The 18,377-nt window shown below is 37.3% G+C and overlaps 1 protein-coding gene across 3 annotated transcripts in view; it reads left to right on the top strand.

The window, feature by feature from the left end:
- CTNNA3 (catenin alpha 3) overlaps nucleotides 1-18,377 on the top strand; it is a 1,953,765-nt gene that overhangs the window by 213,472 nt on the left and 1,721,916 nt on the right. For all 3 annotated transcript variants that reach the window (XM_027595012.1, XM_027595021.1, XM_027595027.1), the window contains one exon: nucleotides 4,331-4,497. In XM_027595012.1, the coding sequence (XP_027450813.1) occupies nucleotides 4,331-4,497 (167 nt within the window). The remainder of the gene's footprint in view (nucleotides 1-4,330; nucleotides 4,498-18,377) is intronic.

The raw sequence follows: 18,377 nt of genomic DNA, 5'->3' as shown, positions 1-18,377 counted from the left end.
ATAGTTTTCTGAATACAGATCCTTTGCCTCTTTGGTTAGGTTTATTCTTAGATATCTCATGGTTTTGGGTGCAATTGTAAATGGGATTGACTCTGTAATTTCTTTTTTTCTGTCTCGTTGTTATTGTATAGGAATGCAACTGATTTCTGTGCATTGATTTTATATCTTGCCACTTTGGTGAATTCCTGTATGAGTTCTAGCAATTTTGGGGTTGAGTCATTGGGTTTTCCATATAGAATATCATGTCATCTGCAAAGAGTGAGAGTTTGACTTCTCCTTTGCTGATTTGGATGCCTTTTATTTCTTTATGTTTTCTGATTACTAGGACTTCTAGTAGTATGTTGTCAACAGTGGTGAGAGTGGACATCCCTGCCATGTTCCTGACCTTAGGGAAAAAGCTCTCAGTTTTTTCCCCAATGAGAATGATATTCGCTTTGGGTTTTTTGTATTTGGATTTTATGGTATTGAGGTATGTTCCCTCTATCCCTACACTGTGAAGAGTTTTAATCAAGAAGCAATGCTGTATTTTGTCAAATGATTTTTCTACATCTATTGAGAGGATCTTATGGTTCTTGTCCTTTCTTTTATTAATGTAGTGTATCACATTGATTTGCAGATTTTGAAGCCCCCCTTGCAGCCCAGGAATAAATCCCACTTGATTTTGGTGTATAATCCTTTTAATGTACTGTTGGATTCTATTGGCTAGTATCTTGGTGAGAATTTTTGCATCTCTGTCAGGAATATTGGTCTGTAATTCTCCTTTTTGGTGGGATTTTTGTCTGGTTTGGGGATCAAGGTAATGCTGGCCTCATAGAAAGAGTTTGGAAGTTTTCCTTCCCTTTCTATTTTTTGAAACAACTTCAAAAGAATAGGTATTAATTCTTTTTTAAATGTTTGGTAGAATTCCCCTGGGAAGCTATCTGGTCTTGGACTCTTGTTATTTGGGAGATTTTTGATTACTGCTTCAATTTCCTCACTGGTTATGGGTCTGTTCAGGTTTTCTCTTTCTTCCTGTTTCAATTTTGTTAGTTTATATGTTTCTAGGAATGCATTCATTTCTTCCAGATTGCCTAATTTGTTGGCAAATAGTTGCTCATAATATGTTCTTATAATTGTATTTCTTCAGGGCCCCTGGGTGGTTCAGTAGGTTAAACGTCTTTCTTCAGCTCACGTTATGATCCCAGGGTCCTGGAATGGAGCCCTTCATTGGGCTCCCTGCTTAACAGGAAGCCTGCTTCTCCCTCTCCCACCCCCCCCCTGCTTGTGTTCCCTCTCTTGCTGTCTCTCTCTCTCTCTCTGTCAAATAAAAAAAAAATCTTAAAAAAAAATAATTGTATTTCTTCAGTGTTGGTTGTGATCTCTCCTCTTTCATTCATGATTTTATTTATTTGGGTCCTTTCTCTTTTCTCTTTGATAAGTCTGACTAGGTGTTTATAGATCTTACTAATTCGTTCAGAGAACCAGCTCCTAGTTTCATTGATCTGTTCTACTCTTCTTTTGGCTTCTATTTTATTCATTTCTGCTCTAATCTTTATTAATTCCCTTTCCTGCTGGGTTTAGGCTTTATTTGCTGTTCTTTCTTCAGCTCCTTTAGGTGTAAGCTTAGTTTATATATTTGAGAACTTTCTTGTTTCCTGAGGAAGGCTTGTATTGCTATATAATACCCTCTTAGGACCACCTTTGCTGCATCCCAAAGGTTTTGCACAGTTGTGTTTTCATTTTCATTTGTTTCCATAAGTATTTTAAATTCTTTAATTTCCTGGTTAACCCATTCAGTGTTTAGTAGGATGCTCTTTAGCCTCCATGTATTTGAGTTCTTTCCAAATTTCCTCTTGTGATTGAGTTCCAGTTTCAAAATATTGTGGTCTGAAAATATGCAGGGAATGATCCCAATCTTTTGGTATTGATGGAGACCTGATTTGTGATCCAATATGTGATCTATTCTGGAGACTGTTCCATGTGCATTCAAGAAGAAAGTGTATTCTGTTGCTTTAGGATGGAATACCCTGAATATTTCTGTGACATCCATCTGGTCCAGTGTGTCATTCAAAGCCTTGTTTGCTTATTGATCTTCTGCTTAGATGATCTGTCCATTGAAGTGAGTGAGGTGTTAAAATCCCTGATTATTATTGTATTATTATTGATGTGTTTATTTAATTTTGTTATTAATTGGTTTATATAATTGGCTGTTCCCATGTTAGGGGCAGAAATATTTACAATTGTTAGATCTTGTTGGACAGACCCTTTAATTGTGATATAGTGTCCTTCCTCTCCTTTCTCATCTCTTATTATAGTCTTTGGTTTAAAATCTAATTTGTCTGATATAAGGATTGCCACCCCAGCTTTCTTTTGATGTCCCTTAGCATGATAAATGGTTTTCCACCCCCTCACTTTAAATCTGGAGGTATATTTGGGTGTAAAATGAGTCTCTTCCAGGCAGCATATCAATGGGTCTTGCTTTTTCATCCAGTCTGATGCCATGTGTCTTTTGATTGGGACATTTAGCCCATTTACATTCAGAATAATTATTAAAAGATATGAATTTAGTGCCTTTGTATTACCATAAAGTCACTGTTTTTGTATGTTGTCTCTGTTCCTTTGCAGTCTATGTTACCTTTGGGCTCTCCCTTCACTTAAAGGATCCCCTTTCGTGTTTCTTGCAGGGCTGATTTAGTGATCACAAATTCTTTTAGTTTCTGTTTGTCCTGAAAGCTTTTTATTTCTCCTATTTTGAATGACATCCTAGCTGGATGAAGTAATCTTGGCTGCATATTTTTATCATTTAGCAGCTTGAATTTATCATGCCAGTCCTTTCTGGCCTGCCCAGTCTGTAGATAGGTCTACTGCCAGTCTAATGATTCTACTTTTGTAGGTTAAGGACTTCTTGTCCCAAGCTGCTTTCAGGATTTTCTCTTTGTCTCTGAGATTTGCAAGTTTCACTTTTATATGTTGGGGTGTTGACCTATTTTTATTGATTTTGAGGTGGGCTCTCTGTGGCTCCTTGACTTGATTGTCTGTTTCCTTCCCCAAATTAGGGAAGTTCTCTGTTATAATTTGCTCCAATATACCTTCTGCCTCCCCTTTCCTCTTCTGGGATCCCAATTGTTCTAATATTGTTTTGCTTTATGGTATCAGTTATCTATTGAATTCTCCCCTTGTGATCCAGTAGTTTTCTATCTCTTTTTTTCTCAGCTTCTTTATTCTCCATCATTTAGTCTTCTATATCACTAATTCTCTCTTCTGCCTCATTTATCCTAGCAGTTAGAGCCTCCATTTTTGATTGCATCTCCTTAATAGCCTTTTTGATTTGTTCTTTAGGTTTTAGTTCTTTTATTTCTTCAGAAAGGGATTCTCTAGTGTCTTTTTATGCCTTTTTTCAACCCCAGCTTGTATCTTTATAATCATTATTCTGGACATCTTATATCAAACTGATTAGGTCCCTGGCGGTCAGTACTGCCTCTTGTTCTCTTTTTTGAGGTGAGTTTTTCCATCTTGTCATTCTTTCAGAAAGTGGTTGTATGTCTAGTGTGTCTTTTCTATTTGTAGAGTTGCAGGTATTCTTTTCTTAGACCTCTGGTTGAGTTTGCAGGTGTTCAGAATGGTTTGTTAGCTATGTAGCTGAATTCCTAGGACCAGAAGAAACTAAGGTTTCTTACTCCTCCGCCATCTTGGACTTCTCCTTCAATTGTGAACTTTTAAAAATGAATGAGTACACATTGCGTTTATCATAAGATATAGTTTCAATGAAAATTCCTAAAAATTTTAGGTATATTTTTCTAACAGTTATGTGCTATGATATATAATTTCTGTGACTAAGTTCATGATGTTGGTTATTATATTGACAGTTTAGGATAAATCTTCCTATGTTATTATATTGACAGTTTAGGATAAGTCTGCCTATGTTAAACTTTTATCAGAGAGTTCCTGTCCTGTTCTTTTCTAACACTGACTTGGAAAGTAACTCAATGAAGATTTACCCTATTTTTATAAACAAGGTTGTTTCCAGCTGAAGTTGTAGTAATGAAACTTTTACAACAAATGAGATTCAGCAAATGCAGAAGTTGACAGCAATTTTACTAGATGTTGTTAGTCAATTGAGCACAGTTCTCTTGCAGGAAAATGGTATCATGCTTCTTAAACTCCAGAGCATTTATTAAAGACAAATGTCAATTTTAAACTTCATTGTTTATTAAGAGACAGTATTCTAGTGTCAACAGACACTATTTTAATATTATGCTTAGTCATAGAATGTACTTGGAATTAGGATGATAAATGCTTAAACAGGTATAGCTGAAACTTAAAGTATATTATTTTGGGTTGTGTTTTTCAGGTGAAGCTCTGAAAGTATCAGCTGAGAGATTTGCAGATGATCCCTGTTATCTCCCCAAAAGGGAGGCTGTGGTTCAAGCTGCCCGTGCCTTGTTGGCTGCAGTTACCAGACTCCTCATCCTCGCAGACATGATAGATGTCATGTGTCTCTTGCAGCACGTGTCAGCTGTAAGTGAAAGATGGTTTGTTTACCTTGGCATTGTTCTCACTTCTAATTCCATTTTCTGAAACTGGCATCAGTCCTAGTGCATCCAGCCTCACCCTCATTTCTTAATGTCACCCAGTAGAAGATGATTCAGTTGTGCAACTCTTGTCTACTTCAAAAGAACAAAGCCAGAAGTTATTTTGTTTATTCAATTGTTTCATTTTTTATAAAAATTTTAAAATTTTTAAAAGTTTTTATTTAAATTCCAGTTAACATATAGTGTTATATTAGTTTCAGGCATACAATTTAGTGATTCAGCACGTACATACAATACCTGGTACTCATCACAAGTGCACTCTTTTTTTTTTAACAAGTTCACTTCTTAATCCCCATTACCTATTTCACCCATATCCCGTCCCCCACCCCTCTGTTCTCTTCAGTTAAGACTCTGTTTCTTGGTTTGCCTCTTTCTTTCTTCCCCCTTTGTTCATTTGTTTTGTTTCTGAAATTCCGTGTATGAGTGAAATCATATGGTATTTGTCTTTCTTTGACTGACTTAATTCATTTAGCATAATACTCTCTAGTTTCATCCATATTGTTGCACATGCCAAGAGTTCATTTTTCCTTTGGCTGAGTTATATTCCATTCTGTATATATATATATATAATATATATATATATATATATACACACACACCACAACTTCTTTATCCATTCATTAGTTGATGGACATTTGGGCTTTTTCCATTATTTGGTTATTGTTGATAATGCTGCTGTAAACATTGGGGTGCATGTATCCCTTCGAATCTGTATTTTTGTATTCTTTGGGTAAGTACCTAATAGAGCAATTGCTGGATCATAGGGTAGTTCTATTTTTAACTTTTTGAGGAACTTCCATACTGTTTTCCACAGTGGCTGCACCAGTTTGCATTACCACCAACAGTGCAGGAGGGTTCCCCTTTCTCTGCATTCTTGCCAACACCTGTTGTTTCTTGAGTTGTTGATTTTAGTCATTCCAACAGGTGTCAAGGGATAGCTCATTATAGTTTTGATTTGTATTTCCCTGATGATGAGTAATGTTGAGCATCTTTTCATGTGTCTGTTGGCCATCTGCATGTCTTCTATGGAAAAATGTCTATTCATGTCTTCTGTCCATTTTTTAATTGGATTATTTGTTTTTTGGGTGTTCAGTTTGATAAGTTCTTTATAGATTTTGGATACTCTTTATCAGATATGTCATTTGCAAATATCTTCTTTCATTCTGTAGGTTTCCTTTTAGTTATTTTGATTGTTTCCTTCATTGTGCAGAAGCTTTTTAACTTGATGAAGTCCCAGTAGTTCATTTTTGATTTTGTGCCCTTGCCTCTGGAGACATGTCTCGTAAGAAGTTGCCGTGGCCAAGGGCAAAGAACACTGCCTGTGGCTGTGTTCTCCTCTAGGATTTTGATGGATTCCTGTCTCACATTTAGGTCCTTCATCCATTTTGAGTCTATTTTTGTGTATGCTGTAAGAAAATGGTCCAGTTTCATTCTTCTGCATGTGGCTGTCCAATTTTCCCAACACCATTTGTTGAAGAGACTGTCTTTTTTCCATTGGATATCCTTTCCTGCTTTGTCAAAGATTAGTTGACCATAGAGTTGAGCTACCATATGATCCAGCAATTGCACTACTGGGTATTTACCCCATAGATACAAATGTAGGGATCCGAAGGGGTATGTGCACCCCAATGTTTATAGCAGCAATGTCCACAATAGCCAAACTGTGGAAGGAACCAAGATGTCCATCAACAGATGAATGGATAAAGAAGAAGTGGTATGGATATACAATGGAATATTATGCAGCCATCAAAAGGAATGAAATCTTGCCATTTGCAATGATGTGGATGGAACTGGAGGGTATTATGCTGAGTGAAGCAAGTCAATGAGAGAAAGATATGTATCATATGACCTCACTGATAGGAATTCTTAATCTCAGGAAACACACTGAGGGTTGCTGGAGTGGTGGGGGGGTAGGATGGGTAGGGTGGCTGGGCGATAGACATTGGGGAGGGTATGTGCTATGGTGAGCGCTGTGAATTGTGTAAGACTGTTGAATCACAGACCTGTACCTCTGAAACACATAATACATTATATGTTAAAAAAAAAAAAAGAAGAAGATAGCAGGAAGGGAAGAATGAAGAGGGGAAAATCGGAGGGGGAGATGAACCATGAGAGATGATGGACGCTGAGAAACAAAATGAGGGTTCTAGAGGGGAGGGGGTTGGGGGGTGGGTTAGCCTGGTGATGGGTATTAAACAGGGTACGTACTGCATGGAGCACTGGGTATTATACACAAACAATGAATCATGGAACACTACATCAAAAACTAATGATGTAATGTATGGTGATTAACATAACATAATAATAAAAAAAAGAAATGAGTTTCGCTTACATTAAAAAATAAAAAAATAAAGTTGGTGATAAATATTGAAGCAAAGAAATGTATTTAATTTTTCTTAATCAGAGTTTCCCCAATACTTTAACCTTAGGACTCTTTTATAATATGTTAATCCTGGAACTTTCTCAGACCATACTTTGGGAAATAGTGGTTTAGAATATTTCTTTTTCTTTTTTTTAAGTAGACTCCACACTCAGTGTGGAGGCCAGCATGAGGCCTGAACCCGCGACCCTGAGTTGAGATCAGAAGTCGGACGCTTAACTGACTAAGCCACTCTGGAGCCCCATAGAATATTTCTGTATTTCTAATAATATTTATGGTTATATTAAATTTCTACTTGGATTAAAAAATTATAGAGGAGAAACGTCAGGGCCCTTATAGTCTAATATCCTATGGACATAGATTAGACTTCTTCCTACAATACAATGTGCAATACACAAGTGTCTAACGGTAATAGCAGTCTCAGTTCTGTGAGACAGTTTACCTGATTTTGGACAATTCTAATTATTAGAGACATTTTTCTCAAACTGAGCTTAAAGCTGCCTTCCTGCTATTTCCATTCACTGCTTCTAGTTTTGCTTTCTTGAGCAACATAGAACCAAGGTAGTAGGAAAAGGCATTTTTCAAATAAGTGATGATTATTCTTAGGACTTATTTATGATTTATGTCTTCTCTTACCTATGCTAAAAATTTCTTGATCCTTGAGCCCTTATATGACAGTTTCAGACTATTCTGCATACTTTAAAATTTCCATATCTTGTATGAGTTTCAGTTTCCTGCTGAGATTTTTCCAGCTTTGATATTGAAGTACTTGAACATGGTAAGCATGTTTAAAATTTGAAAACTTTAGCATCTGGACTTGCTAGTTTTTTCTCACAGTATCTTGTGTTCTAATGTGAGTGGCTATCTTTGTGTGCTAAACATTACCTTTTCTGGCACTCATCTCAAGAAATTCTTTCCTGCTTTGTTAGCTCTTAGATGTTTTTAAGATAAAGTATTTTATATTTCATCAATCTTAGTTTTCTTCAACAGTAGGATTAGACTAATTACTGATTTGTCAGTATAAGAAATAGAAGTCCCTAAAATCATCTCAAGTAAATCCTTTTCTATTCATATTATAGATTATAGGTAATTCCCATAAAATATTGAAATCAAAACATCTTGAAATAAAAACAAAATCTCTGATGTGAACATTCTATAATATACTGAATTACCTCTTTGATTTAATATCTAACATTATCTTACCTTATTTTGATAGCCTCGTCATGCTGTTTGTTCATATTGATTTTGTGAGTAGTTAAAATCCCCAAATCTCTGAACTCAACCTACTCAATTCAGGACTTCCTCTGATACTAGTTTTATCTTTTTATATGTAAAGGTAGATGTTAGATTTCTCTTCATTGAATTTAATCCTGTTAATTCTGGTTTTTGTTATAGTCCATTCAGATCTTTTTGACTTTTGATTTTGTCTTTACCTCCTAACCTGGTATCATTTTCAGATTTGTTCTTCCCCTTTAAACTTTTTTATTGTTATGTTAATCACCATACATTACATCATTAGTTTGTGATGTAGTGTTCCATGAATCATTGTTTGTGCATAACATCCAGTGCTCCATGCAGAGCGTGCCCTCTTTAATACCCATCACCAGGCTAACCCATCCTCCCACCCCCCTCCCCTCTAGAACCCTCATTTGTTTTTCAGAGTCCATCGTCTCTCATGGTTCGTCTCCCCCTCCGATTTCCCCTCTTCATTCTTCCCCTCCTGCTATTTTCTTCTTCTTTTTTTTTTCTTAACATATATTACATTGTTTGTTTCAGAGGTACAGATCTGTGATTCAACAGTCTTGCACAATTCACAGCGCTCACCATAGCATATACCCTCCCCAATGTCTATCACCCAGCCACCCCATCCCTCCCACCCCACCCCGACTCCAGCAACCCTCAGTTTGTTTCCTGAGATTAAGAATTCCTCATATCAGTGAGGTCATATAATAAACGTCTTTCTCTGATTGACTTACTTCACTCAGCATAACACCGTCCAGTTCCATCTACGTCGTTGCAAATGGCAAGATCTCATTCCTTTGATGGCTGCATAATATTCCATTGTATATATATACCACATCTTCTTTATCCATTCATCTGTTGATAGACATCTTGGCTCTTTCCACAGTTTGGCTATTGTGGACATTGCTGCTATAAAAATCGGGGTGCACCTACCCCTTTGGATTCCTACATTTGTATCTTTGTGGTAAATACCCAGTAGTGCAATTGCTGGATCGTATGGTAGCTCTATTTTCAACTGTTTGAGGAACCTCCATACTGTTTTCCAGAGTGGTTGTACCAGCTTGCATTCCCACCAACAGTGTAGGAGGGTTCCCTTTTCTCCGCATCCCCGCCAACATCTGTCGTTTCCTGACTTGTTAATTTTAGCCATTCTGACTGCTGTGAGGTGGTATCTCATTGAGGTTTTGATTTGGATTTCCCTGATGCCGAGCGATGTTGAGCACTTTTTCATGTGTCTGTTGGCCATTTGGATGTCTTCTTTGGAAAAATGTCTGTTCATGTCTTCTGCCCATTTCTTGATTGGATTATTTGTTCTTTGGGTGTTGAGTTTGATAAGTTCTTTATAGATTTTGGATACTAGCCCTTTATCTGATATGTCATTTGCAAATATCTTCTCCCATTCTGTCGGTTGTCTTTTGGTTTTATTGAGTTTTTCTTTTGCTGTGCAAAAGCTTTTTATCTTGATGAAATCACAATAGTTTGTTTTTCCCTTGCTTCCTTTGCCTTTGGCGATGTTTCTAGGAAGAAGTTGCTGCGGCTGAGGTCAAAGAGGTTGCTGCCTGTGTTCTTCAGGATTTTGATGGAGTCCTGTCTCACATTGAGGTCTTTCAACGATTTGGAGTCTATTTTTGTGTGTGGTGTAAGGAAATGGTCCAGTTTCATTCTTCTGCATGTGGGTGTCCAATTTTCCCAACACCATTTGTTGAAGAGACTGTCTTTTTTCCATTGGACATGTTGGGGTATAGATATTTACAGTTGTTAGATCTTCTTGTTGGATAGACCCTTTAAGTAGGATATAGTGTCCTTCCTCATCTCTTATTACAGTCTTTGGTTTAAAATCTAATTTGTCTGATATAAGGATTGCCACCCCAGCTTTCTTTTGGTGTCCATTAGCATGGTAAATGGTTTTCCACCCCCTCACTTTTAATCTGGGGGTGTCTCTGGGTCTAAAATGAGTCTCTTGCAGACAGCATATCGATGGGTCTTGTTTTTCTATGCAATCTGATATCTTGTGTCTTTTGATTGGGACATTTAGCCCATTTACGTTCGGGATAACTATTGAAAGATATGAATTTAGTGCTATTGTATTGCCTGTAAGGTGACTGTTACTGTATATTGTCTGTGTTCCTTTCTGGTCTATGCTGCTTTTAGGCTCTTTCTTTGCTTAGAGGACCCCTTTCAATATTTCTTGTAGGGCTGGTTTTGTGTTTGCAAATTCCTTTAGTTTTTGTTTGTCCTGGAAGCTTTTTATCTCTCCTTCTATTTTCAGTGACAGCCTAGCTGGATATAGTATTCTTGGCTGCATATTTTTCTTGTTTAGTGCTCTGAAGATATCATGCCAGTCCTTTCTGGCCTGCCAGGTCTCTGTGGATAGGTCTGTTGCCAATCTAATATTTCTACCATTGTAGGTTACATATCACTTCTCCCGAGCTGCTTTCAGGATTTTCTCTTTGTCTCTGAGACTCTTAAGTTTTCCTATTAGATGTCGGGGTGTTGACCTATTTTTATTGATTTTGAGAGGGGTTCTCTGTGCCTCCTGGATTTTGATGCCTGTTTTCTTCCCCACATTAGGGAAGTTCTCTGCTCTAATTTGCTCCAGTATACCTTCTGCCCCTCTCTCTCTTTCTTCTTCTTCTGGGATCCCAGTTATTCTAATGTTGTTTCATCTTATCGTATCGCTTATCTCTCGAATTCCGCCCTTGTGATCCAGTACTTGTTTATCTCTGTTTTCCTCAGCTTCTTTATTTTCCATCATTGGGTCTTCTATATCGCTGATTCTCTCTTCTGCCTCATTTATCTTAGCAGTTAGTGCCCCCATTTTTGATTGCACCTCATTAATAGCCTTTTTGATTTCGACTTGGTTAGATTTTAGTTCTTTTATTTCTCCAGAAAGGGTTTCTCTAATAACTTCCACGCTTTTTTCAAGCCCAGCTAGTATCTTTAAAATCATGATTCTGAACTCTAGGTCTGACATGTACTAATGTCCTTATTGAGTACATCCCTGGCAGACGGTACTACCTGTTGTTCTTTTTGTTAAGGTGATTTTTTCCGTCTTGTCATTTTGTCCAGAGGAGAATAGATGAATGAGAGAACAAAATGCTAATAGGGTAACAACATTCCCAGAAAATATTCTCTAAACAAATCAGAAAAGATCTGAAACCAGGGGAAAAGAAAGGGAAAGAAAGAAAAAAGAAAGAGGAAAAAAAAAGGAAAAGATAAAGATAAAAACCAACAAAAACAGAACAAAATAAAAAAAAAAAAACAGAATAAGATCAAATATGATCAGGCTGGTGCATAGATCAGTGCCACACAGTAGATTTTGGGTGTATTTTGGTCTGTTAGAAGAAAGTGCCTCCCAAAAATTTAAAGAAAGAAAGACTTATATATGTACAAAATAAGGGTTGATATGATGAAGGGATGGAATATGACTGTAAAGATGAAAATTGTAAAAAAATTTATAAAATTCATTGATAAGTAGTTGTTTGAAAAAAGAAAGAAGAGGCTTTAAAAAAAAAGAAAGAAAGAAAAAAAAAGGGAGAGAATGTCATCAGGCAGGAGACTAGAACAAAGCCATACACTAGAGATTTAGGGTATATTTTATCTGTTAGAGGAAACTGTATCTCAAAATTTTAAAGAGAGAACAACTTATATATATTTGCCAAAAATAAGGGTAACTACTATGAAGGGAGAGAACATGACTCTAAAAATGAAAAAATGAAATTTTTTTTTAAAAAGGGATTGATAAGATGTTGGTTGAAAAAGGGAAAAAGAAAAATTCAAAAAAAACAAGACAGTTAAAAAATTAACTTTGAAAGACTAAAGAATCATGGGAAAAAAGCCATGAATTCTAAGTGCAGTATTCTCCTAGCGCTGGAGTTCTGCCATTCTTATTGATTGGTAAACTTGGTCTTTACTAGCTGTTCTTGCTGATCTTCTGGGGAAGGGGCCTGTTGCTGTGGTTCCCAAATGTCTTTGCGGGAGGCAGAGCTGCCTTGCCCTTGTCAGTCTGGGCTAAGTAATCTGCTTGGGTTTGCTCTCCCGAGCTTTTGTTCCCTGTAAGCTTTTCGTACAGCTTTGGAGGATGAGAGTGAAAATGGTGGCCTCCCATATCCCAGTCTCCACCCCAGAATAGCCGAGAACTCGGGGCCCCACTCCTCAGTGAGCCCCCAGAGAAAAGCAGTCAATCACTCCCGTCTCCCCGGTCTCTGGCCGCACTCCGTGCTGACCCGGCCTGTGACTGAGCATTTCTATCTCTGGCACCAGACTCGGTGTGGAGTCTCCCAACCCAGCAGATCCCTGTGGTGTGCTTCTGCACCTATCCTCCCCGGGGGAGGAAGGGGAGTCTCCCAGGATCTGCCGCTTGTTGGGTCCCTCCTGGAGGAGCAGTGGCCCGACTGTGTTGCTGATCACAGTTTATGGCAACCCGGAGCTGAGAGCCCGCACCTCGGCTCTGTCTCTGCAGCCGGCTTCCCTGCTCTGATACCTGGGAGCTCTGCCACACTCAGGCACCCCTGGTCTTTCTGTGACCCCTAGGGTCCCGAGACACACTGTCCCACGAGTGTTCCACCCCTCGCTTAGCCCCTGGAGTGACATCCCTCAGGGGAGCCGACTTCTAAATGTTCCAATTTTGTGCTCCACTCCTCTATCACTTGCCAGAAGCTGCCAAGGGAGGCCCCCTCCCCTGCCGTCTATCCTCCTGAATATCGCCTCGGATTCACTTCTCCTCACGTCCTACCTTCCAGAAAGTGCTCACTTTTCTGTTCAGAGAGTTGTTGCTATTCTTTTCTTCAATCTCCTGTTGAGTTCATAGGTGTTCAGAATGGTTTGATCCCTATTCAGCTGAATTCCTGAGACCAGACGAAATCCAGGTCTCCTACTCCTCTGCCATCTTGCTCCACACCCCCTCATTTTCAGATTTTTAAAAAACATATTATTCATGAAAAATTTAGTAGCATGGAAAATAGTGATAGATCTTCCTTTCAAATAACATCAAACATTAACACATTTTGGATAAAGTTGTTAAAATGAGCTTCAGACTTGCTTTATTAGGCTACTGTGTAAACCATGTTTTTTTATCATTAAGCATTTTCTTAAAAATCTTGCTGAAATCAAGATGTAGATTTATCAGGCTAGTAACCCCAGTTGTAAAGGAAATGAGGTTAGATTGACATGACTTACTTTTAATTACCCCATACGAGTTCCAATTGACTATTGCTTGCTTGCTTTCATTCCTTTTCTTTTTCTTCCTTACAATGATTTTTTTCCTCAATTACAGAATTTTTCATCCTTATTGTGATATATTTCCCTTTAGATGTCAGGTCAATGAGATATTACTCAACTCTTGATTGATAGTGTGTAGCTATACATTTCCTGACTGCCTTATGCTTTCTTATGTTTATTAAATTATCTTTTTTCCACTGAGACTGCCTCCAGAAATGCAATTATGATCATTATGATCAAGCATTTATGAGGACATAGACTGAGATCACCAACTAGTGCAAACATGGTTCACTGAGTAATTCTCGATAGAAAAATTGTGTCAACCAACACAAAGTTGATATATAATTGAGTACCTCAAAGATTCCTAATTTGGCAGGTTTTTTTTAAAGATTTCATTTATTTATTTAATAGAGAGAGAGAGAGAGAGAGAGCGTGAGAGGGAACACAAGCAGGGGGAGTAGGAGAGGGAGAAGCAGGCTTCCCGTGGAGCAGGGAGCCCGATGCGGGGCTTGATCCCAGGACCCTGGGATCATGATCTGAGCTGAAGGCAGTCACTTAACCAACTGAGCCACCCAGGCGCCCCTGATTTGGCAGTTTTAAAGTCATCTAGTTCCTTAAGGAAATACATGTTTTCTTTTCTGGGAAATAGGTTCAAATCAAAGGTAAGAGAGGATAGAGAAAAAATGATGACCTTTCAATATTAAATTATAGGAATTTGGAAAAGCAATTTGGCTTATTACCACTATTCATAATTTTCCATGGAAATTTAAAATTTCTTTTTTGGTATTGGTTATGTTTTTTTGAACTTTACTATTTATACTTCTCAAGATACCACACCTTATTTTATTGGCATCTGGACTTTATAAGTATCAATTTTATTTGAGACGAAATTGGCTAGGTTGTCTCTTGCTTTCTCTAGGGGTCAGAACAATGTGGAGAAAATCATTGCTTTTGGCAGAAGAGAGACCTTGCTTGAATCCTGGCTGTCTTGTTGATTAGCTGGGTGAATTTGGGAAAGTTAAAATCTGTGAGCCTTGGTTTCTTCTTCTGAGCTTTAAGAATAGTAAAACTTACTCTGAACACTTTGAAAGAATCTTATAAAATTAAATGATAATATGTACACTACCTGGCAAGAACTGGTGTTCTATTTTATTTTTTTTCCTTTTCCTGTCCTACCTTTTGCCACCATGGTACCTTGCTCTTTTGACTCTTGCAGTGCAATATTGCCCTTATTCCTAAAAAATGAAGGGAAATAAATTTGACTCCTGAGTTGAACTAAGTTTTCCAACTTTTTCCATTTGTTATCCTAGGGTTTTTTTTTTTAATGGAAATGTGGGTACCTTTGGATTAGGAAATAGACCAATGTCATTATAAGAAATGGATCTAGTTTGTAATAACTTCTTACATGAACTACATCTTTAATATTTTCTACATGGATTGCTGTAAAGCATTTCTACACTCAACAAATGATTCTGAATATGAAGAATATTCATAATGTTGACAGAAAAATCACACATTACCATATTGGTAGCTGAGATTTTTTGAAGCCACCCTCTATTATTAAAAGGCAGGTATACCAGCAAAAAGACTTTCTAAAACTTTTTCTTATTAAAAATGTCAGCAGTTTATAAGGAGAGAAATTACAGTATTATTAAGAAGCCAAGTACATTCTGCAAAAGATCCTAGGCAAAATATATACAGAGATATTAAGGTTTAAAGAAAAATCAAGTTATTAGACTGGTTTTGAAGATGGAATGGAGGAAGTATAAAATGGAGACAAATAAGATACAAATCACTGGATTTGTGCTGAATTTCATATTGAAAACTTTAGGGACAAAGGAAATTTAAACCATGTAAAAATTTAACTTTAAAAAGAACCAGCATCATTCCAGGTAACTCCAATTTGATTAGTTAATTAATCCATTCAGCAAATGGTTGGTTTTTGTACACTACTCTGTGCCGATCACCACTGTGTGCTAGGGATTCAAATTTGGAAAAGTATACCACAGTCCTTTTCTCCTAGAATTTAAGATATAAATTAATGTAAGTTACTATGATAGAAGTTGGTGTAAGGTATTATGGAGGCATTATGGCAGTTCTATCAAAGGAAAGTGTTTTGAGTGAAGAATGCATGGCCAAGTTTGGAGAGTTAACTAGACAAAGAAAGTGGTGGAGGGAACATTTTAATTGCAGGAACAGTACACGCTCAAAGACCTGTAACACTTCTGAGGGCTGAGATGAAGAATCACTATGTTGTATACCTCAAACAAATGTAATATTGTGTGTCACCTGTACTCAAAAAAGACAGGGGGGGGAGAGATGAAAAGACAAGCCACAGACTGTAAGACCATATAGGCAAACAACTTATATAATGAATGGTCTATATCCAGAATTTACTAAGAATTCTCAAAACTCAATAAAAAAACAAACAAAATGTTTAAAAATGAAAAAAAAATTGAAGGTGGAGAAGTAGGCATAGACCTACTTGTGAACGGCCTGTGTGCTAAGTTAAAAAGTTAAACTATAGTTTGAAAGCTAAGGGGGAACCATTAAATAATTTTAAGCATGGATATGTTATACCATCTAATCTCACATGTGCAATCTAAAAAAGCAAAACAGTAACTAAAACAAAAACAGAAAAAACAGAAGGAAAAACCAAGCTCATAGATACAGAGAACAGAGTAGTGGTTGCCAGAGGCAGGGGTAGGGGTGGAAGAAATGGGTGAAGGGAATCAAAAGGTACAGACTTCCAGTTACAAAATAAATAAGTCATGGAGATATAATGTACAGTATATTGTCTATAGTTAATAATACTGCATTGCATATTTGAAAGTTGCTGAGAGTAGATCTTAAAGTTCTCATCATCTGCTTATATGCAGATTTGCATATTAGGACCATTACACTGGCAGCAGTGAACAAGGGGGCCAGAGTGGAGGCAGAGAGGCTAGTGATTAGGTTGATGCTGTCATCTGGTTGTGAAGTGTTGGGGTGGGATAGAAAATGAATGAGACAGATGAAGCAAGAGCAATTTACAAATGAAAAGTGATTGGAATCTTTTCAGATGGAAAGGGAAGCATCAAGTGGCCTTTCAGGAATCTGGTTGGGCACTGAGGACCTTGGTTTTCAGTTTTATATAGGCGAGAAGCTATTGATAGATTTTTAGACATATTGGACTTGAGGCATATATGAGAGATAATAGATACTAAAAGATATGTTTAGAGCTCATGAGGCAAATAAGATGAGAGATAGATTTGGAAAGCCTCAAGAAATAAACATTAGTATTTAATTTGCATTTCTCTGATGATTAGTGATATTAGGCATCTCTTCATGTGTCTCTTGTGTATATCTTCTTTGGAAATATTTCTGTTCAGATTCTCTGCCCATTTAAATCAGATTATTTGTTTCTTTTGGTGTTGAGTTGTTTTATAAGTTCTTTACATATTTTGGATATTAACCCCTTTTCAGATATATCATTTGTAAATATCTTTTCCCATTCAGTAAGCTGCTTTTTTGTTTTGTTGATTTTTTTTTCAAAGTGTAAAAGCTTTTTATTTTGGTGTAGTCCCAGTAGTTTAATATTGCTTTTGTATCCCTTGCTTGAGGAGACGTATTATCTAGAAAAATGCTTCTAGGGCAGATGTCAAACAAAACCACAATAGGATATCACTTTGTACCTTTCATAATGTCTAAAACCAGAACCACAGGAAATAACAAGTGTTGGTGAGAGTGTGGAGAAAATGAACTCGGAGACTGTTAGTAGAAATGCAACTTGGTGTAGCCACTGTGGAGAACAGGATGGAGGCTCCTCAAAAAATTAAAAATAGAATACTGTATGATCCGGTAATTCCACCACTGGGAATTTACCCAAAGAAAACAAAATTACTAATTCAAAAAGATATATGCAACCCTATGTTTATTGCAGCACTATTTATAATGGCCAAGATATGAAAGCAACCCAAGTGTCCATTGATAGATGAATGGATAAAGAAGATGTAGTATATGTATGTATGTGTGTACACATACTTGATAGAATATTACTCAGCCATAAAAAAAGAATGAAATCTTGCCATTTGCAATGACCTGGCTGGACCTAGAGGGTAAAATGTTAAGTGAAGTAAGTCAGTCAGAGAAAGACAAATACCATATGATTTCACTCATATGCAGGATTTAAAAACAAAACAAATGAACAAACAAGAGACAAACAAAAAAATCAGACTCTTAAATACAGAGAACAAACCGTTCATTGCCAGAGGGGCATTGGGTGAGGGGATGGGTGAAATAGGGGAAGGAAATTAAGAGTTTACTTATCTTGATGAGCACTGAGAAATATATAGAATTGCTGAATCATTGTATTATATATCTGAAACTAATATAACACTGTATATTAATTATATTTCAATAAAAAAAGAAATAAGCATTAGAGGAATCAATAGGTTTGTATGACATCTCTTGGGGAATGGTTTATAGTGTCAACTCAAACCTTTGATCTCAAATCTTTGGGACCTTGTGATTAGGTTGAAAGCTCAACTGAATGAAGAATCATTAAGTTTGTATTCAGTTCTTGCCTCAGTAAGGAGATTTGGGACATCTCACTGGAGTCCCTGCCCCTGGCAGAGCACCATACAATCAGGAAGAAACCTTAGCTCCAGCTTCTCCAAGTGGAGGGAAGGGGTTGGTTCATGGTTCAGCACTCCAACTTTTCTGAGGGAGATCCTCTGAGGACTGGCTTCCATCTTGCTAGTCTTGGAGCTCTGCTGGATCTAGCATAATTTAGGAGCGGGAGGTTTAGACAGGTAGACGCCACAGCCCATTTCACACTTCCGTGGTTCAGCATACAGCAAGCAGACCAGAACCATAGCACCCTGCTTCCCCCTAGGGAAGGAGAGAGTTGGTAGAGGCCAGGCCTATTGTTGGGGGTCTTCTCCTGTATGAGGCCAGTTAATGAAGACTAGGAAAGATGCCTA

This window comes from Zalophus californianus, chromosome 15 (genome assembly GCF_009762305.2).
Source record: "Zalophus californianus isolate mZalCal1 chromosome 15, mZalCal1.pri.v2, whole genome shotgun sequence".
Lineage (NCBI taxonomy): Eukaryota > Metazoa > Chordata > Mammalia > Carnivora > Otariidae > Zalophus > Zalophus californianus.
The sequence above is the reverse complement of the archived record's forward strand: the minus strand, read 5'-3'. Positions and strand labels throughout refer to the sequence as shown.